General features: G+C 35.1%; 1 protein-coding gene and 1 long non-coding RNA gene across 2 annotated transcripts in view; one reads left to right on the top strand and one right to left on the bottom strand.

The window, feature by feature from the left end:
- The window catches only part of LOC106997176 (uncharacterized), a 43031-nt gene extending 31371 nt beyond the window's left edge, over positions 1-11660 (bottom strand). Inside the window, exons 1-2 of the long non-coding RNA XR_003727048.2 lie at positions 11327-11660; positions 10687-10821 (exon numbers count right to left, since the gene is read on the bottom strand). This is a non-coding gene — a long non-coding RNA (uncharacterized LOC106997176). The remainder of the gene's footprint in view (positions 1-10686; positions 10822-11326) is intronic.
- Positions 11661-11757: 97 nt separating this feature from the next.
- GMNC (geminin coiled-coil domain containing) lies at positions 11758-21707 on the top strand. Its single transcript, XM_015132505.3, has 5 exons — positions 11758-11840; positions 13563-13737; positions 15409-15497; positions 16840-16956; positions 18675-21707. Exons 1-5 carry the CDS (start codon positions 11838-11840, stop codon positions 19293-19295), a joined length of 1005 nt encoding a protein of 334 aa, XP_014987991.3. The 5' UTR covers positions 11758-11837; the 3' UTR covers positions 19296-21707.
- Positions 21708-22593: the final 886 nt, after the last annotated feature.

The raw sequence follows: 22593 nt of genomic DNA on the forward strand, positions 1-22593 counted from the left end.
AGTTAATGAGCATGTATCAACAATGGTTTATGAAATGTAACAAATGTGCCATCTAATGCAAGATGTTAATAATAGCAGAAACCTAGGGGGAGGGTAAGGGAGTTTATAGGAATTTTGTACTTTCTACTCACCTTTTCTGTAAAGCTAAAAGTACAAAAAATTATAAAATTTTTAATTCTAATAATTAATTATAATTAATTATAATTAATAATAATTAATTATAAAAATAGTGTAGAAATGTCTGTGTATATATATCTCTATATATATGTATCTGCGTGTGTATATATATATGTGTGTGTGTGTATATATGTACAGAGAGAGAGAGAAAAAGTGAGAGATAACTCGGCAGAAATTTATAATATATATATTAGAAACTTTATATTAATTATGTATATACTTTAGTAACAACAGATTTTTGTCAACTATGTTACATAATAAATTTGTTAGCTTTTATCGTTAGTTACTTGTATGTTAATATTTCCTTGAAGTATTAACAACACCTTGCAAATAAATGGTTTATAAAATACATATAGATTATTTCATCATTGTAGTAATCCTAAGAGGTAATCAAAGGCAGGTATTAGTTATGCTTTAAGGATTACAGAAAAAGGAATGGTTAACTTCATGGAGCAAGCAAGTTGCTGAGTGGACATAAAGACTAATTCTTCTGATTTTCTGATTTTGGAAAAGACTCATGTCGATAAACGTAAAAAATAAATATATTCTGCAAAACGTGCTAAAAATAATGGACCAGATAAATGAAAACATAAAATGAAATGAAAGATATAAGATGTTTTATCAATCATTATGGAGATTGGGTATGGACTATAATTTCCCATAAAAAAAGGTTTATATTCTTAAACTGGACTTTGAAAAATCCACAGTTACAGAGAGACAGGAAGAATATGTGTTAGTGTTCTGTCACACAGTGGGGTGACTGTAGCAGTAACAAATCTATTTCAAGGTTGCTAGAAGATAAGATTTTTAATGTCATTACCACAAAGAAATGATAAATGTTTGAAGTAATGGATATGGCAACTACCCTAATTTGATCATTATACTATGTATGCATGCACCGACACATCATATTGTGCCATATATATATATATATATACACACACACACACACACAAAATTATTATCTGTCAATCATAAATTTAAAAAGTAAATAAAAATAAAATCTATCTTATACTATTTGCAAGAATCAGAATAAAAAGAAAGTAATGAAAATCTAAAAATAAATGCAAGAGAGAGAGAGGTTGGAGGAGAGAGAGGATGAGTAACAATATTAATGTTAGAAGGTGGACTTCAGGTAAACAGAAAATAAAATAGGCTGATATGTACTGATAAAAGTCACATTTTGTGAAGCAGATTTGCAGTCATAGAGTTTTACATGACACCTTACAGCAGCTCAATATAAAAAGTGAGAACTACATATCACCTTGGCAACTTGATGAAAATATAATTTGAATAAGAACATTTCATATGTTTCTTTTGAAATTTAAGTAAATGTAAGCATGTCATGAAAATTAACTGACTTAATCCTCACAATAATAACCCTGTGAACTGAACACAATTATAATCCGTATTTACAATTGAGAAAAACTACAAACGATATTAGTCAAAAGGTTTTGACACATCCAATAAGAATGACAAATCCTTCATATGCTTGATTAAGGACAAAAGAAAGGGAGTAAAATAGAAAAGAATAGAGATAAGAAGATTTAACTACAGAGAGTATTTACAGAATAATATATGTTATGATATGCAATTCTATGGCAGCCCATTTGAAAACCAAAATAAATGAATGATTTTTGGGCAAAATATGTAATTACCACAATTGAATGAAAAATAAGTGGAAAATCTGAAATGATCACTTAGAAAAGTATTGAAGGAACAGAGACATTCACAGGTAATTTCTATTAAATATATAAAAAGTATGTACTTCAGGTATATTAAAGCAAGGGATGAATATTCATGATCGGAAAATGTATAGATGGTGATATTGGATAGGCATTTGATAAAATTCAGTAGCCATTACTAATAATAACACCAAATAAAATAAGAATGATAAGAAACTACTAATATTAAAAGGAAAACCTGTAACAGCCTTCACATGATTTCAGGCCCAGCCTTCTAGCCTAACACTGAGCAGAGCAGAACTGAGCTGTCCTCAACCAGCCCTGCCTTACCCAAATTGCAGATTTGGAAGCAAAATAAATATTGTCACTTATTTAAGCCAGGGTTTCTTGGCACTGTATTACTGACCTTTTGGACAGGACAATCCTTTTTTATAGGTGGTTATCCTATGCATGGATAGGATATTCAAGAGCATTCCTAGCCTCCTGCCAGTAGCAACCCCGCATATGTATTGACAATCAAAAATATCCTTGGTAGGCAGAAACACTCCCAGTTGAGAATTACTGCTTTAAGCCATTAAATTTTGTCATTCTCTGTTATGTAGTTACAGTAATAGCTTGTCTTTCCCTGCCCTGGATATCATCCCCACCAACGTCCCAACTTAGGGAATTTAACTAGCCCATATAATTAAATCTACACAACATTTATACATAATACATGCATACATAGCATATAGGACTATTTTTAACATCATTTCACAAAGGTATGAAAAGATAATATGTATATATGCCTATGTAATCTTTCTTTTCTCACTCAATACCTTGTAGAAATCAAATAAATGAACAATTTTAAAAATTTTTATTGGTTATAAAATAATACATCAACTCAAATCTTATATTGGCTATATAATATTACATAATATATCCTGTAATTCTTCTCTTAATGGATGTTCAAGTTATATCCATTATTTTTGTTTCTGTAAACATTAAATAATAAAATATTTCTATTTATATCTTTATGTAGTGGTGATTAGTGTCTTAGAAATATTTTTCCAGGAGAATATTTGCTGGGTTAAAGGTTTTATAATTTTAATTGATGTTATTTGCCTGATTGCTTATTTTTAGATTGTCCTCAATACCTCACATTTCAGCTAGTAGCATACAACTTTTTAATTTGTTCAGAATATTTTATATTCCTCTTAAGATTATACATACACATATATATTACATGCCATATATATATAATGTATGTCAGATTATATACGTATAAGTTCCCACGGGTATAATCAAAACATCAATGTGAGAGGAAGGTTCAACTTGGTGATTTTTAACTTCCCCTTGAACCTGATAAGTTATGACTTAGAGTAACATGGCCCATGAAGGTCCTGCACTCAAAATTCTTTTTTGCTTTCCTAAAGCTTAAACCCTTAAGATTTGGGATAGACTCAATATATCCTCTCACTCAATGTACTTCCCTGCTTTTCATGACCAGTTCTGAGAACCTAGTGACTCAGAATGTAGGAAAGAAAGAATGCTATACTAGTGGAGATTAGCAATGATTCTACTCTCCTTTCACCCTTCTCACTCACTGCTGCTTCTTCCTGTCTTCCTGATCACCCTTCATGGCCACGGAAGTTCTACTAAATCTCAGCAAAGTTATCCTATATAAAAAAGAACCAGAAGTTCTCCTGTCTGTTTAAAGATATGCATGGAAATGAATTACAAAGACAGATTTCTAATCTCAAAATCATATTAAATTGCGAGTTCTGAGAATTAGAAATAATTGTAAGAAGTATATCTTTTTGGCACTATTAGTGTATGAGTATAATATAAACCATATGAGGCTAGCAGTAATCCACCCTCTTAGTGAATTCCTCTAGTGACCAAGAGCTCACTACTTACAGGGTATCAAATTCTATCTTTACATAGTACTGAGTGTTACAAATGTCTTTGTTTTTTAACCTGAAATCAGGCAATTTGTTAATTGTAACTATTGGAACTAGTTCTAGTTAATCTTTTCAATAAATTTGTTACAACATCTCTCTTACAAAACAATAAACACTATTAACATGTTGGTATATTTTCCCTTTGCTTTGTAATATGTATGAATATACTTGCATACCTTCTAATATAAGTAACAATGTCATTTTTCTATGTCTTTAATTTTTTTCAAAAAGATTTTCTGTAAATACACAATCTATACTATGGATATATTGTAATTTATTTAACCAGTTTCTTATTGAACATTTTTAAATGTTCACAAATATTCAGCATAATGATGTAATAAACAAAGTTTTACACTATTTTTGCTGAAATGTATTATTTTTGTAATTTTATAAATTATTTTGTGCTTACTGGCTTAAAGGATATGAATATTTTAAAGTTTTGAAATATATTTGCGTATGGATGAATGTTATATGTATGTTTCTTCTCTTGATTATTTTGTTTTATGACAAAATATATGATTCTTCATATATAAAGAAAGATATATACAAACACACACACAAAAAAACCCACACTCATAGCACTTATTTCTCTCCTGAGCTAAGAAACAAGCAATGGACACAAAAGACAGATACTTGGGAATAAAATTATCTTTATCATTGAAAAAAAGCTTGACTGTAAAACACAACATATCTATAACTACATGTTAGGTAGCCTGCTAAAACTATGTACACACACACATATGCATATAAGATAGCCTACTAAATATATATATACACACACACAGTTACTGCAAATGAGAGCTGGCTCTGCAGAAGCATATGGGAACCTGTATTGTCCGAAGTACTTGATTGGAGAAAATGCCTCAATTTTGTAGACTCTCGTATTTATCTGAAAGACCATTATTTCACCAATTATTTGATGCTTTGAAAACAAATCTGCCTTTGCACACCTAGTTAAAAACCCTTCACTAACTTTCCATTGCTCATAGGATAGAGCATAGCACCTGTGTGACCTAGTCTTAACCTGTCACTCCAGCCCTATTATTCACCACTGCTTTCGTTTCTGATGTATGTGTCAGGACCATTGCATATGTAGTTACTATAACATATGTAACTATAGTTACCAGAACATATATTTTACACATATACTTTATATACTATCCTACATATATGTGTGTGTATATATATATACACATATACTGCATGTATACATATACACACACACACAGTTTTAATAGGCTACCTAATATGCATTTCTGAATAGAAATAGATTTACTCACTTTATTATGGAGACACTGGGTGGCCACACACAACTGCAGTTGGGACAGAGCCTACTCTGTAAGCTTTCCTCAGGAGAAGCAGAGAAAGCATGTGCCGTGTAGACGATTACATTAAAATGGGAAACAAATTGTTCCTTTTCTTCTTTCAATCTCGCCAATGAAATAAATCTGTTCTCCTAGGAATTGTTGGCCCTTTATAGGAAAATTAGGTGCGGAGAGTAGTCTTCGTTTCCCAACATCTGTACGTTTCCATCTGTATGTATTTCAAGGCAGTGAACTTCACTGATTACTCCATATACATGCACATGTATACATGCAAATGTATAAGCACATATATTTATACATATTGTGATACGTGTAAATTGATACTAAAGAATACACAAAAATAACAGCTAATAGAAATGTTTTAAAATACGCAATTCTATAATGTGCAATTTGAGTTTTTCCCAATTGTGTTCTAGGGCAATAAACCATTTTTTAAAGAGCTTAGTCAATTTGCTTGCCTGTCTTTGGAGGCCCTCTTATCTATAAATGAAGCTGTTGAAATGCATTTGTTAGTTTAACATTATTCGCTATGAGTTGGTTATGCAGTGCTAATACCGCTGTTCCAAAGGTGGCCACAGAAAAGCTTCCGGTTGGATAAAGAAAACAAAAGGATTATATGTACTGTTTTCATCATGGCCCTCTTTATCTAACATCATAGAGCTTTCTGGAGTTTTACTTTATTGTTGACAGAGTACTGTATTATGATACTTTTATTCATCTTAATGACATTTAGCATTATGAATTTCACAGCAATCATATATTTTTCTAATATTGTTTTAGAATATACAAACACTTCCTCTGGCTACAGGTTGGCATTATGCTTTCATTTTGTGAAAAATAAATGTAGAAAACAGAGATATTATCAAGTTTCACTAATCTAATACAATTTTGAAGTAAATTTATTTGTTTTAGTCGGTAAATCAGATAATTTTGCCACAAATTATTAGGTTAATTAAAATTCAGTTAATACTTCATAGATTTTATAGATTGAAAAACATGAAACTATAGCTTCAGTATAGCTTAACATTTTATATTTAAATGTATTTCTTTGTCTTCTTTTCATGAGAGAAGTTACATTTTTTTCAGTTTCTCTGACAATTTCAGGGCTAGACGAACTAGGTCCCAGTTGTCCTGTTTTTCTATTATACTCTTAATTAAGTTTTTTTTTGTTTGTTTTTTAAAGAAACTAGGCAGTAACCCTTTCATTTCTGTTATCTTCAGAATAAAATTGGATGACATGTCCAGTGCCAATGTACCTTTCAGACGTTTAATGCTTTGTCAGTAATCTATCCATTCATCTGTCCATCAAAAATCCCTAAGATGATTTCATGAAAGCACTAAAACCAACTTTGTGGAAATACTGGTGCTCCGGAAGCAGAAATTCATTTTATTTCAAATTATAATTGGACTAGCATACCTCTGATGTATATTAATTATGACAACTACTATTATCATTATTTAGAGGAAGGGTCTTGCTCTGTTGCCCAGGCTGGAGTGCAATGGCACAATCATAACTCACTGTAACTTCAAACTCCTGGGCTCAAGTGATCCTCCCACCTCAGCCTCCTAAGTAGCCAGAAGTACAGGTGTGCCTCACCATACTTGGCTAATATTTAAAATTTTTTTGTAGAGATGGGATTTCACTATGTTGTCCAAGCTGGTCTTGAACTCCTGTTCTCAAGTGGTCTGCCAACTTTGGCCTCCCAAAGTGCTGGGATTACAGGCATGAGCCACCATTAAAATAAGGCTTGGCCTTATTTTAATTATTTTCTAATGCAGTTGGGATAAAGTGAGGGAAGCGGAACTGTATTTGTTTTATTTTATTTTATTTCCATTTCCACATCTTTAACCTTGTGGCAATACAAACTAAATTTTACTGTTTTGTATGTATATTCATAGTCGTATTGAGATTGTTTTCTTCCAGTCTGGCCAGATAGGTTACATTATACAGAGAAGAGCTTCCCAACTGATGCAGTGAGGCAGAGTAGATTACAGGCCTTTGATATACTGTTTCTTCCTGTCCTTGGGGCAGGCCTGGTAAGATTTAGGGGATTCACACGGCTGTCAACAGGCAGGAAAATCCTCAACTATTTACTCCAGCTTGTCTGCAAGTATTATTTTGAAGTGTTATCTTACGAGAAAAGCCATAAAGCAATGCTACCAACTACAGTAAAGGTTTGCTTAATTTTGCTCAATGAATATAGATCTGTATCCATTTTCCAGAAAAATATAAAGTAGATAGGTGATATTTAAAATATATACCCTTAGACTGAGAATCTTGAAAGTTGTGAATATCACTATAGTATGTCATTTTCCTTAATAAAATGCCATAAAATATAACTGAAAAAATTAAGCAATCACTTAATGAGTCAATAAATAAAGGACCAGATAGTTTTAAAGCTATTAAAATGCATTCTCACTGAAACATCCAATAAAACAATATTATAAATCTCCACATACACACATCACATTTCCATAGAGAGCTAATCTGAATTACGCCCAAATGGAAGATGTCACTTTTTAAGTTACCTAAGGTCTTTCTCTTTCCTGGCTAATAACCTAATATCGTTTTCCTGACTTTTTCTATTGCCAGAATTAACAGTTGCCTTGCTCTTTCATGGCTTTTGTTCATGTAGAAACAGTTTGTTACCACTGCATAAATAATTACATATATGAAGGCTATCCGAAAGCTATGTTACTTGCAGGTAGTAGTAGGTAGTAGGCAAGTCTCTATCAATATCAGCATGATTGATTTCTGCACATCACTTTGGTGGGGTAAATTTAATAACTATGGGTTAACAAACTGAATCTGTCATGGTTCTCCAGATATTTTAAACAATGCAAATGCTAAATCTTCCAATGAAAACCATCTACTGCACTGAATTTTCTCTAAGGATACATTTTTCTTCACCTACAAGTGAAAACAGAAATGCTGTGTTTTTTTGTTTGTTTTTTTGTTTTTGTTTTTGTTTTTTGCCTGGAGTTTCAGCTATTGAAGCTATGAGAGAAAGCCATGTTTGTAAAGAGAAATTAAAAATTGTTCTTTATTATATTTGCTACAGAATCCAGTAATGGGTAATCAAATAAAGTTCTCCAGGGGTGAAATGAAAGAACAGTCCATATGCCAATCTATTTATCTCCTCAGTCCACCTCTGATCACACTCTACCCTTTCCTGTCTGCAGACTTGGTTTGTGTGCAGGTCAAATTACCTCCTATTTTCTTTTAATATAGTTTTGCCCTGGCAGGGGGCAGTATGATGACTCAACAACTAGGTTGTTATTAGTCACCTCCCCCTTAACACCACCCCTTTAGACACAATGCAAAAGGCAGTATTTAACCGATCTTATTGTTGGTAGAAGAAAATCATCTATATGGGTTACATCTACACACTAAGAAAGAGGCACTTCATCCATACATATGAAAACAAAACTGCCAAAAGATTTCACATGATTGTTTACTTGATGCACTTTTCAGAAAAAACTGTCAAACCAACAATAATAATAAGGCTTATACTTAAGCAGTAGATCTTAAGTAAAAAGATGTACATAAATCAAACTTTCAGAATTTAAAATGTTTTCCATCTGTTACGGTTTTAAGGAAGGTTTATCTTCTGATTTATGTTCAGTTGTTAACACTTCTTCACTGTTTAACTTCAGGGTTTCTGAATCACTATCTATACTCCCACTTCTACTAAGCTAAAGTAGTTAATGATTTGTAAAACACTTGTGTGCTTAAAGGTAATCAAAGACTCTTGAAAACTATGTCTAGCCCTAAAAAAAAAAACAAAAAAACAAAAAAACACCCTTATTTTACAAATGTACCTTTCATTTATAGTTACTTTTAACAACAACAACAAAAAAGCACGGCAGCATGCACATGATCAAAGGCAGAATTCCCTATATCTAATAGTAAGAATAGCTACTATAATGAACACATAATTTAGGCAGTAAAATAGTAATTTTATAAGCATTAGTGGTAAGCTTTTTAATAAACCTTTCAGGTATGTATTGCATTCCTAATTTGCCAGATGAGTTAACTGAGGATTTAGGGTCTTTGCTAATATAATTCCAGGTGATTCAATTTCAGAGAGTAGAGAAGAAATTGGAATCCAGGTATATTTGGATCGAAAGCCTATGGTTTTTGTTTTCATACTGTATTTGCTCAATTGCCCATTTTGTATCATTTTCAGGCCCAAGAAATTGTATCTCTCAGAGGCTCATGCCTGATTTGTGACAGCTTCTAAAAAAGTAAAACAACTGGATCCTCCTTTTTCTGCTCCTGGTGCCCATTACAAAACTAACTGGGGTTTTGCCAGACAGACTGTTGGGAGAACTACAAACATGAGTTCTTTGCCCTGAACAAAATCGCTGATTCTTACAACTCAAGTGGGTTTTGATCAGTTTCCTCTTCTGATGTCAGGGTGGTACTGCCAGTGCATCTTGCCCAATATGCAGTGAGGGCAGAGAGGGGCCCACTCACTCACGTCACTCTCTGAAATGAGTCCATGTAGAATAGGCCGGTTCACCTATTTTCCAGGCGGTGACACCCAAACCTGGTACTGTTCACTTAAAAAATGCTTACAAATAGGAGAATCGCTTGAGCCTGGGAGGCGGAGGTTGCAGTGAGCTGAGATCGTGCCACTGCACTCCAGCCTGGTGAGAGAGGACAGAGCGAGACTTCGTCAAAAAAACAAAAAAAGAAAACCTTGCAAATAAACAGTATTGGAACAAGAGGAAAGGGCCCAAACAAGTCTGGCACCTTCTTCCTCTTCATCATCTATTCTTTCCTTAAATTTGGACACAGAGCACTTAAGTATCTGCTGTGTGCTAACCACCTTGCTAAGTGCTGTGGGTCATAAGCATAGTTCAAGGAAAAATAAATAACAGTCGAAACTATTGTAGAGAAAGAGCTGTGCAGAACAGGATCAGAGGTGTTCTCAATTCCTCCTCCTTGTCTGGGGTTAGTTTGCTGGGCTTACCATAACAAAATACCATAGACGGGATAGCTTGAACAAGAATTTATTTTGGGAAAAACTATTCTGGAGGCTGAAATTTCAAGAGCACGGTGTTGGCAGGGTTGTTGGTTTCCCCTGAGGCTTCTCCTCTTGGCTTAGAGATGGACGGGTGCCTTCCCACTGTTCCCCCACATGGCCTTGACTTTGTGTGTGCCACCCCTGGTGTCCCTTATAAGGTCCCTTATAAGGGCACCAGTCTTACTGTGTTAGGGTCTCACGTATGACTTTATTTAGACTTAATTACCTCTTTAAAGGCCTTACCTCCATTTACAGTAACTTTGGGGTTAGGGATTCCACATATGAATTTGGGGAAACAACCCACCCATAACAATAACCATTACATAAATGTCTATAATGTGCAGTGGACATAAGCCAAGGTAGGTCAGACACCACATGCATGGAACTAGGAGCATGGATGCTTCAGCCAGTTTGGGTTCGAATCCCACGTCTGATACTTCTTAATTGTATAATCATTGGTGAAATGTCTTAATGTTAGTGCTTCATCGGTCAACCTGTTAAACCAGACAATAAGAGTACTTACCTCCCAGGGTTAATGTAAATTGCTTTGTATCTATTATTTTAGGAAGTTGAAATAAAAGTTGGCTATTAGTGGTGGCTAAGTGGTTTTAAAGATGGTGCTACTCCTCTTTCTCCTCTCGATGTAACACAATAGGAACTGTGAGAATAAAAGGTAAAAGACAGAGGAAATCAAATTCTTTAATTAAAAGATATTAACATACACCAAGTGTTCTTAATTATAATCATTTATTATAATGTGAAGAAAGGTACAATACAAAACGACAATAAATTTGTAGCTTAATTATTTTCACAAATCTTTGTTGAGCACTTATTACAGGTGAGAAAGTGCTCCTGGTATTTTGGAGACAGCAGGGAACAAAATAAACAGGAATTGTTATTCTAGTGAAGCTTACATTCCAGAATGGATATATATCACCTCCACGTTTAACACTCATTTCAGAAATAGGGGAAAGTAAGACACACCCAATAGGAAAAAAAAAAAAAAAAAAAGAAGTCAACTGACAACCTCATAAAGCAAGTTAATATTGCTATCGCGTAGCCAGAAAAAAACACCCAGGAACCATACTAACTCTGGGGCTAGTTAGATGGGCTTCCCTAAAGGCTCCCTTGATCCCTGTGATGCCGGTTTGGGATTTTCTTACCCTACGTCCAGACACACCCGGACCATCTTCCCGCCCGGCCCGGCTCGGCCCTGTCCCGCGCCGCGCGTGGAGCGGGAGGGAGCCCGGCCCTAGCGTAGGTACCGGCTCCGGGGTCGCCGCCAGCCTCCGCTGCCCGTCTCCCCGCCCGCGGCAAGTCCACACTGGGGCCGGGTTTGAAGCAGCGCCGCCGGAGGCGGAGGGCCGGAGGTCCTGCCTTTGCCCCACGGCCGGTGGCCAGCTCGGCAGGTCCCTGGTCCTGGCGCGGTGGTCGCCCAGAGCGCGAGTGACTTTGTCCTCTGCTGGGTGACTCCTGGCTCACGTCACCAGTTTGACAGCCTCTCACCAAATCAGAGAGCGGCGCTCGCCGGGAGCTCTGGGCGTCACCGGGAGCTCCCGCAGATTAGAACTCGCCTCTCCTAGCTCCTCCCCTCAGTCTCATTTAAAGCTTCCCACTGGTTTTCCTGAAAACTTGAGTGGGCTCAGTTTCTGCAGCGCTTTCTTCCACTGCAAGATGGTAAGTGAGGAACTGGCGTTAGCTAGTCCGCTGGCAAACTTGGGTCTCTGGAAGTTAATGAGCTTTGCATTTAGAATTTATTCCACCTTGGGAGCAAGATTTCTCTGCTACCCACCAATTAAAACAGATCCTCTCTGCTGCCCTCTCTTTTCGTATCCTCTATCTGCTTTCTCTCTCTCTCTCTCGCCCTCTCTCCCTCTCCTCTCTCTCTCCTCTCTTCTCTTTCCCTCCCTCTGTTATTACTACTTTCCTTACTTTCTCCCCAACTTCCTCCTCCCCCTGCACTCTCTTTTCATTTCCACCTCTTCCTCTAGATTATGCATATATTTGCAGACACTTGGACATGAACTTGTCTAGGGATATTTGGGGTTTGTTTTCTTCTCAGGTATCAATTGCATAATAGCTTAGCTCTGATTAAAAAAAAAAAAATCTCAGGGAAGGAGTCTGCAAACACGCTTTTATAATAAAAGAAAATTGCACTTGATAAACTTTTGGCTGAATTTCTTTGGTCTGCACTGCCCAAGCTGGACTTGCTTCAGAACTGGAATTTTTCAAAACTTAAATTACTGAGAACATTAACAAAGTGTGATTGAATCGACTTAACTTTTTTTTCTCTTTCTTCTTCTTATTTGTTTTCTCTCTGTTTACGTTAATGCCCAGAGAAGCTCTGTAGTAGTCAAAAAGAGTTTTTCCAAAGCTGGGCTCTGCTAAAATGAATGGTTTTTACCTGATTAAGCATTGACAGATAATTTAAATTTGGTGTTGTACCAATTCACCCAGGAAGGCTGCATACCTGCCCCTGCCTGGACATTTGGAAAGACTGTGTGTCTGAGGTTCAAGAAGTGGAGGGCAGGAGAGTGTTCACTGGATCAGAACACAGTGGAGAATACATGCCAGTTAGTGACAAGATAACTTTGGAGGAGCATGAGCCCTAGTGATGGGCAGAACTAGAGCTTGCTGTCTTTGCTAACAAACTTCTTTCAGCTTTGATTATATGTTTACTTGGAGTGACTTTATGCTCCTGTGCCTAGTGTTGGGAGCAAAATGTTTTAATTATCTCTGGGACAGAGATAGATAGATAGATAGATAGATAGATAGATAGATAGATAGATAGATAGATACATACATACATACATACATACATACATACATACATACATAGACTGAGCCAGCAGCATGTTAGGTCAGAGGGAAGAGAAAGGAAGGAATGAGGCAAGTATAATTCAGAAACAAAAATGAAGAGGTTAGTCTATATTATGTCATATCCATTTCAGCTTTAGCATTCTGCGTTCTTTGTCCTTCAGGAGTTTTAGAAATATAATTAAGGTATTTGCTAGAAAGAACCAAATAGTTCTTATGTTTTTGCATCATTAAGTAGAATTCCCTTTTTTTAGATCTTGGGTAGACTATTAGATGAGCTGGACGTTGCAACAGAGAATCCTTCTGGATATGTACAAATTTTACCCATTCAATGCTAGTCTGCTCTTTTCATCAAAGGGCTTAAGGGAAATTCTGGGTAAACCAAGAAACTCATTCCCTTTTAGTAATTGTAATTTGACCACCCCAAAATTAATATGGATCTATACTTAACACCTTTTCTGATTTTTTTTCTTTATATTTCACTGCATATAATTTCGGTACTTCTCCCACCCTTTCCCCCTTTTAAATCTCCATCACCCCATCTCCTGGGACCCTGCACTCCCCCCATTCTGAATTTCACAGAACACCATTCTGCCTTGCCAAGACCAGTACTTTGTAGGAGGCCAGAGCTATAATTGCCCGTATTCCACTACAACGTCAGAATCTAGTGTTGACGTTTCCACGGAGACTTGGGTCTCTTTCTGGGCTGCTGGTCTCCTGGACAACAGAGAGCTCCAACAAGCACCACAGGCACAGGGTAAGTTCTGCTCTTCTGCTTCCCTGACAGATCTGGAGCTCTTTTCCATACCCGTGGCTACAGAGCATCATGGGCTAGGACTCTAGAATAAGGGACGATATGGAAAAGTTACGTAAACCCAAGGACTCCTGATTTTTACAGTCAGAAAGCCTGCTGTTTTACACTTGCCAAATGGTGAAAATGGGATTCTTTACCTTGCCCACCGGATAGCATGTATTTCTCCCTACACTTTATAGTTCTTGGAGAGTCCTATCTCACTGTGGGAGTGTGAGTCTGGATCAAGGTTTTATAAACAACACACCAGCAGAATGTCTTTGGAATGAGGATACCAGTCGGAACACTTCTTTTGGAATTCAGGAAAGTTTCCCTGAGTTTGAGAGAAAAGCAAGGAATTCTAGCTTAATTTTTATTTCATAGAGGAAGTTCCATGGATAGTGTGTTAGAAGTGGAAAAAGGATTCCCTTTTACACACACAAAAAAGCTTCAACTTTGGAGAGAAGTATAGCATTGACATAAAATGACATATTAATTTTGATCTGTGGCATGTGAGCAATATTTATAAGTATTAAAGAAATGTCTGTGTTAAACACTCCGGTTTCTTAAATAATTCTCAGACACCCTAGAATTAAATATCCATACCATTGGTTCTGCCACATGATTCGTTTTATTTTTTAAAAAGACACAAACAAAGGAACTGAAAAAATTAAAAGCACGCTTAAATGTCACAGAGGATGTTGTTGAGTATTAACTTTCCACTACAAGCAACAGTAAAAACAAAACAAAATGCCCAAGAGTGTGAACCCAAACTACTTATGCCGTTTTATTCCTATCTCCTTACTCATCATTTCACTTTAATCAAAAATATTTCAGTATCCACAGTATAACCAGAGAAGGGCAAGAGTCAAAACTATACTAGATGAAGAAAAGAAAGTAAAAGTAAACCCGGTTAGTATGCCCATAGTTTTTTATTGATAGATAGAGCTAACTGTCAAATATGGGGGGAAAAGCCACTCTGAAAAAAAAATTTATAAAATATACAGATTAAAATAGTTGAAACAGATAAGGTCTGGGCACAGTTTTGAGATTTTCATTAAGATCTTCAAAGAAGCAAGGTCCAAATAGTTTTAAAGTAGAAAGTGCTACCACATAAAATTCCAAATAAATACAGTCCGTTAGATTAAAACAGGCAGGCAGACAGGCAGAGAAACTAGTAGCATTACAGATTAGAGTTTAATTATAGAGCCAAACAATATATTATCAAGTGCTCAAGCTTAGAAAGCAAGATAAAAACTAGAAAAACATAATGGAATTGCAATGTTATGCCGAGTTTAGGGGAGATCAGTAATATGTGCATAAATTAATGACAAAACTGGACAGTCTTTATTAATTTATCCAGCAGGAATACATACATTAGGCGAGAATGTGACCCCTTCCTGCTTATAAAAATTTACGTCTTTAACTGCTATGTGATCCAGTGTATAAATATTTGTTTCTCTCAGCTTGCTTGCCTTTTCTGAAAAACTTTAAATGTCTTGTTTTCCTGTATGGCAGCAATAGCTGTTTAAGAAAAATAATTGAACCTACTAAACTTTCTGATTTGATTTGATAAGTTTCTTTATCACACAGAAACTACAAGACTATTTTCTCAGTTATCCATTTGTATTTTCACAGATTCATTCAGTGACTCAAATTTTTCTCTTCCGGACTTGTGCTCATGGGAAGAGGCTCAGCTTTCCTCTCAGCTCTACAGAAACAAGCAGGTATGTGTAAGTCAGAGCGTTGAGACTGGTCGTGTTCTGCGTGATCCGTTCCCCACCGTTAATATCTTGCTTCTTTTCCCTTTTGAAATTCATGCTGACTCAGTTTAGAACTAAAGTGACTGTGTGTCCACAGAGAGATCAAAGTTAGATGATCAATGTCAGAGAAAAGAAAAACCACCAAGACACTCTAGAAAGGCCTGCAGTCAAGCTCCCACTTTACACATTTTAGCCGTATGACCTTGAATCCTTTGCCTTTTCCTCATTTATGGAATTGTAATCCTTGTGCTGCCTATCTCAGAGGGAATTTGAAAAGATCAAATGATATAATGAGTGTGACAGTATTTTTAAACCATAACATCGCTAATACTTGGAGAAGAGATAATGATTATAAAATATTTTCCTAAGATTGCTTTTTTCATGTTCTGTTAGTTTTGCCCCTGAAGGGTAATTTAATCTCGTGGACATACAGACAGATCAATCTGAGGCTGAAAGAAGCCAACCCACCTCTGTTTTTATTTTTTATTTATTTAAACATGCAAGGGAGGAGTCCAGCAAAATCTTGCTAATACTTGGAGAAGAGAATGATTATAAAATATTTTCCTAAGATTGCTTTTTTCATGTTGTGTTAGTTTTGCCCCGAAGGGTAATTTAATCTAGTGGACATAGAGATAGATCTATCTGAGGCTAAAAGAAGCCGACTCACCTCTGTTTTTATTTATTTATTTAAACCTGCAAGGTAGGAGTCCAGCAAAATCTTCCTAAACATCATTTTTGATATTTAATTTAATCTAGTGGACATACAGACAGATCAATCTGAGGCTGAAAGAAGCCAACCCACCTCTGTTATTTATTTATTTATTTAAACATGCAAGGCATCATTTTCTATATTTAATTTAATCTTGTGGACATACAGACAGGGCAATTTGAGGCTGAAAAAAGCCGACCCACCTCTATATTTATTTATTTATTTATTTATTTATTTATTTATTTATTTAAAAGTGCAAGGAAGGAGTCCAGCCACATCTTCCTAAACATCATTTTCTGTATTTAAACAGTAGCCTGCGGCTCATTTTCCTTCATATCTACCTGATTCCCTTGTGATTACAAGTTTAAAAGTATTATAATCTCTCCAAACACTTTGCAATGAATGAGAATTCAGAGCACAAAGCTGAACAACTGGGCGTTAGGGGAACGTAGATTTAATTTAGGCCTCTCAGGATGAGGGCTCCCCGTGCTCGTGCTCACACAACAAACACTAGTCAAGTCAAGGAGCAGTGGCATTACTATAAGGTTACAGAGTCAGTACAGTGGAGCAGCCTTCACCACTGTCTGCTTTTTGTAGCTGCAAGATACCCTGGTGCAGAAGGAAGAAGAACTCGCTAGGTTACATGAAGAGAATAATCACCTCAGACAATACCTGAATTCTGCTTTGGTTAAATGTCTTGAAGAAAAGGCCAAGGTATGTGTGTATCTACTTTATAAGAACAAAGCAGTGATTTGAGAAAGGAAATGATTTATGTCAAACTCCTTGATTAAACAGGGTATCTTGATATGCATTTATGAGATAGATGATTTTTCTTAAGGAAATATGGCTGTTTCACAATAATTTTTATCTATCATTTCTCTGAAGTACCTCAGGTGTCAGTCATATATTACAAAAGAAGTTGCTTAAAAATCAAATGCTAGTCGGGGGTGGGGGTTGCTTAGACAATCAGGGTTAATCAAAAGGCAGAATTAGATGGATGGAATACTGGTATGGGAAGCAGATCTAAAAGACACTCAGTTCTTTTAATAATCTGTTTGACTTTAGGCAAATCATTCTTACTTAGATCCTCACTTCACTTCATCTGTAATGGATGGTCTAAAAGGTCCTTTAAAAATTCTGCTAGATCTAAAATGCTGTGAATATTGCCGGAGTCCAAATCTCTTGATTTGGCATTTACAAATTACATTAGGCGTATACAATTACCTTATCATTTAATTCACATTTTTTTCTCCACTTTTAAAATGAGCTATTTCTAACTCAAGGATAAATAACTTGCCTATAGTCTTTTTCTGTTCATGCTCAGTTCTTTGCCTTTCAATTTTTTATTATCTATTTGCCATTATGTTATCATTAATGCTTTCATCATCAATCTCTTCTGTACTTCTAGACAAGCTACATTATTTGATATTATTTGGTGTAAATTGATGATGCTTCTTGCTACTGTTACTAAATAGAGCAGTTCAGAGAACAGAAGACACTAGATTTGATTTCTTTACAATTCAGTTGCCTTTGTTAAAAAGAGAATACATCTTGGTTATTTGCCTGGGCTCCTGACTCCAGCCACCATTCCATAAAAGGACACTTATTATATTATTAAGTGATAATAACTAGGCAGTTTGATCTGTCGCTCTTAATAATTTTCCAAGATTTAGAATAATTTAATATCTCAGAAGTGCTTTGAAAGTTAATGAAATAAGAAGAAGCAGTGTTGTATAGTGTTTAATCAGAGGATCTGTCTAGATTGGGGTGACTTAGGTTTATGTCCAAGCTAAATCATTCTCAGCAAGCCATTAATATGTCTGTGCCTTAGTTTCCTCATTAATGAAGATTTTAATAACATCTATATCCAATGAGATAATACATATAATCAGTGATTTATAAATTATAGTCAGTGATAGTTTATTTGTAAATGATAAATATATTATTTATAAATAATATTATTTATAAATAAATATAAATATTATTCATATAAATTTATATTTACTTATATAAATTTATAAATAATATAGATATAAATATAATTTATAATATTTATAAATAAATATAAATGTTATTTATAGTATTTATAAATAAATATAAATGTTATTTATAGTATTTATTTTAAAAATGATTGTTTATTTATAAATGATAGCTTAATAAGTGAAAGTGCTATTATTGTTATAATAATAACTTGCCTGTGCTGAAATCTTAAAAATACCATCTGGTCCTTTCAACATTTAAGAAAACTGAGCAAAAAATATGATTTAGAGTTTATAGGCAGTAATTTGTCATCACAGATTTTACTTTACAAACAAGCTAATCCAATCCATCTTACTTGTGTGTGAAGAGAAACTTAATCATTTTTTTCGAAATAATTTAGTTAACTAGTAAATATATGAAAAAAGTATAACTTTCAAATATCACTTCCCTAGAAATTGCTCTCATCTGATGAGTTCTCCAAAGCATGTGGAAAATTCAGGAAGGGGAAGAGAAAATCCAAAGAACAAAGATACTCTCCTGCTGAGATTCCCCATCCCAAAAACGCCAAAAGAAACCTCTCTAGTGAATTTGCTAACTGTGAAGGACAAGTTGGGCCCCCTGTGGATCCCTGGGTCCTTCAAACACTTGGGTTAAAAGACCTTGACACTATCGATGACACCTTACCAGCTAACTACAGTGCCCTCGCATCTCGTCCCAGAAGAGTCGCCAGCACATTTTCCCAATTTCCGGATGATGCAGTTGATTATAAAAATGTCCCCAGAGAGGATATGCCAACTGACTATAGAGGTGACACAACAACCCCCTTGCACAGCACTGCCACTCATGGAGAAGATTTCCACAGCCTTTCTCAACTTTCAAATCCCCCAGTGGGGCTGAATACTCTTCCTTACTATACTGCTAATGTGTCACCCAACAAGACAGAGATGGCATTTTCCACATCCCTGAGCCCTCATTGTAATGTGAAAACTCATTCCTTCCACCAGGGACAAGCCTTTGTGCGTCGAGATGAGGAGGGAGGCTGGAAGTTTACCTGGGTCCCTAAGCAGTCTTAGTGACCCCTCTTTTTTATCACAAAGCACTGCCATGAACTGTTTACAAAGACCTCTCTTGCACTTGAATTTGACTATGTGGAATACAGAAGCTATTGCTTAGACGGTCTCCTGCCACTTTAAATGTCACTCTCAATTACCCACCTAAATCTGCAGGGAATGGCTTCCAAGAATCCATAATGAAACATGTCCGCGCTTCTTTCACCTAATTTTGACTTGTTTACACACCAATACCTGCTATTGACATCCTCCCTTTGCCCTATACTTGAAGAGGTATTTTCCATTTGCTTCTATATTCCTTTAAGACCTAGATACATTTTTCCAATTATAACCAGTTTAACAGATTTTCCTCTTTTAAGTAGTTGAAATATTCACAGCCCTTTTACTTTTCTCCCTTTGTCATTTCTGAAAACTGCCTTTAGAATGAGCCCTATTTTTGCTTCAAGTACTTACTACTGCATGTTCAAATAGCTGAGGGTGGGGTAGAACAAGTGTCTTTGCCCATCACCACTACTACTGAAGACATGATATGGATGTGTGTACTGTTATGTTCATGGCAATTCAAAAAGTTCAGTGCCCCATGGTGGCATTGACAAAGTCTCTTAAAACAACTGTAACTTCACTAACAATCAATATCACAGATAAACTTTAAAATTACAAAGAATTTAAATTAGTTTTAAATGCCTCATGATGTATCAGCTTCTACATGTGCCCAGCATTGTTTCTTTAACCAACATGACTCCAAGAAGAACATTTTGAGGGACTGTGGTAACAAATCTAGTCATCGTCTGCGACTACCCAGATGCTGACAAACTCTTATTGCTGAAAATAGACTAACCTAGCTCAGCCATTGTCTCATTCATTCATTCATTCACATATCTATTTTTTCATTGATTAGTCCACCCAAGATATCTGTAGAATACCTAATGCCTACTTTGTACCAGGCACTATGCTGTGTGATAGTGATAAAATATAAGCAGTTTAGGCACTGTGACCACCATCATGAGACTTAGACCTACTCATCGGTTATGACTTTGAGAAAACGACTTCCCTTTTGTGAAGGTTCAGTTTCCCAGCTGTGGAATACAGAAGTTGGACTAGATAATCACTAATATTCTATGAATTGAGGCTAGGTCCTATCAGATTTACTCCAACATGGCAATTTCAGGTCATTGAAGAAACTAAAGAGAAGTCTTTGGATAGGCACTGCGAATATTATGTAGGGTAAATTTTATGTACAATTAATAAAATTCAAAAATATAAGTCGTTTGAAGTTAACATTGGAAATCATTGCTCTGATCACAGTACTCTTTTTCTAGAGCCCATTTTGCAGTTAACTCAGTCTAACTATGTGAGAATAATTTGCATCTAAAAATAGATACATGTTAATTTTTAAGTAAGTGTGGATAGATTGAATATAAATATTGCTATCAAGGACTTCATATTTCTAAATTTGAAACCATATATTTTTAGTGCTTGTGCTAGTTTTCTTCTTTCCCATCTCTCAAGACCCCTATCATTCCCAGAGTAATTTACACATCCTGTGTGTGCACCTATGTTTTTTAGACAAACTTCAATTAATGATGAAATCCTTCATGTTGAAACCTGTTTTCATTTTTCTCTTTTCCACATCTCAATAAGTCATCTTGCACAATCAATATCTCATAGGTCAAGTGTGTTGGTTAGGAGTCTTTGTAACAAAGACCTGCTTTTCATTGTTGTTGCTGTTTGCTTGTTGCTTTATTTTGGTGATGTAAGCAAAAGTCTGTTATAAAATTTTGTTACCACCCACTTTTAAAAATAATTTATGAAGAAAATCCAATATAGTAATTAATATTATTCTCTGGAGTACTTTAATAAGTAGAACACATTCCATTTTCTAAAAAATAAAATAAATAACTGTGCCTTTTGCATTCTGGTGTCTGTGCCCCTGGTTGGTGAAATTTGTCTCTTTTTAGAATAAGAGATTTAAGAATTGGAATTACTGTACTTTAGTACACTAGGAATTGAGAAAGTAATATAACTAATTTTGAAAGTCTGATAATCAAGCTGTAAAAGGAAATGTATCAGTTAACAAATATTTATTTTGCATTCCTTGCGTGCCTTATCATGTGTTAAGTACCATGAGGATACACCCAGGCTTAGCACAATGCATTTGGTTTATAAAACAAAACCACACAAAATGTCATAGCTTTTGATAGCTTTTAAGTGAAACTTAATTTTGGCCCAGTTTAAAGATATTACAGAACATTTGGGATAAAATGTGATGTTTTCCTGGCTTATATCATGGATGATATTATGGAAGACAATTACCACATGTTTTTGAAATCATGTCTTTAAATATTTAATATCCATTTAAATTATGTATAGAAAATTATTTTGTTCATGTTTGAAAATTAAAAATTTCTTTCACCTGAGTGTATGTTTTACTTGTATGGCTTCACCATGTCTCTCTAGTAAACCGCAGTTCATATTTTAAGCGATAGTGGAAAATAAAAATGAAGTCTTTTGTGATTGTGATAACTATTTATATATTATGCTTAACATTCCCTAATAGTAGATTTTCTTCTCCTGGTTTGTAACCATAATCCTGTGTATTTGCATTTCTTTGTATGATATCTATGGTCAGACTAATGTCTTCAGCATTTAGGGCTTAATGGTTCTTTGCCTTCTCTAGGGTACATTAATGAGGCTTTCAAATGTTAAGTGGCTTAGAGTCCAGTGCCTGCTGGATACACTACTCTCTTAACTAGCCACACATAAAAATTAGAATCCAGTATTGATTTTTTAAATTTGTTAAATTTTCCAATGTCCTCTGACCATCTGAAAGATAAATCATACTTGTATCTCACTAGTATCTGGAAAAAAAGGATGTTGTTAAACGTCAGCTATGAAGGTGATGTTAAAAAATGAGACTATTCAAGGCTTCAGTGATGCTAACCTCTAATTTTGAAAAATCTGAGGAAAAGGAGCAATATGAATTAATGGAAGAAATTGTCTGTTTGACTTAATTCAAGACAATGACTTTTTAAAGAAAGTATGACAAATGGATTTAACAACTCACCTTTAGTACAGATGTGGAGAAAAGTATAGCGTTAATATATCCAGTGATAAGTTTTTGATAAATATTATATCGTGCTTGTAAGGTCAGGGTATATAATTTTACCTGTGTTTGTTTACCAAAAGATTCACATAAGATTAAATATTAAATTCTGATTTTTTCTTTATATTTCACTAAACCAAATAGAATTGGTTTTCAAGCTACAGATATATAGTGTGAGTATGTTTCTCAACCTATTTT

The sequence above is a fragment of the Macaca mulatta genome, chromosome 2 (genome assembly GCF_049350105.2).
Source record: "Macaca mulatta isolate MMU2019108-1 chromosome 2, T2T-MMU8v2.0, whole genome shotgun sequence".
Lineage (NCBI taxonomy): Eukaryota > Metazoa > Chordata > Mammalia > Primates > Cercopithecidae > Macaca > Macaca mulatta.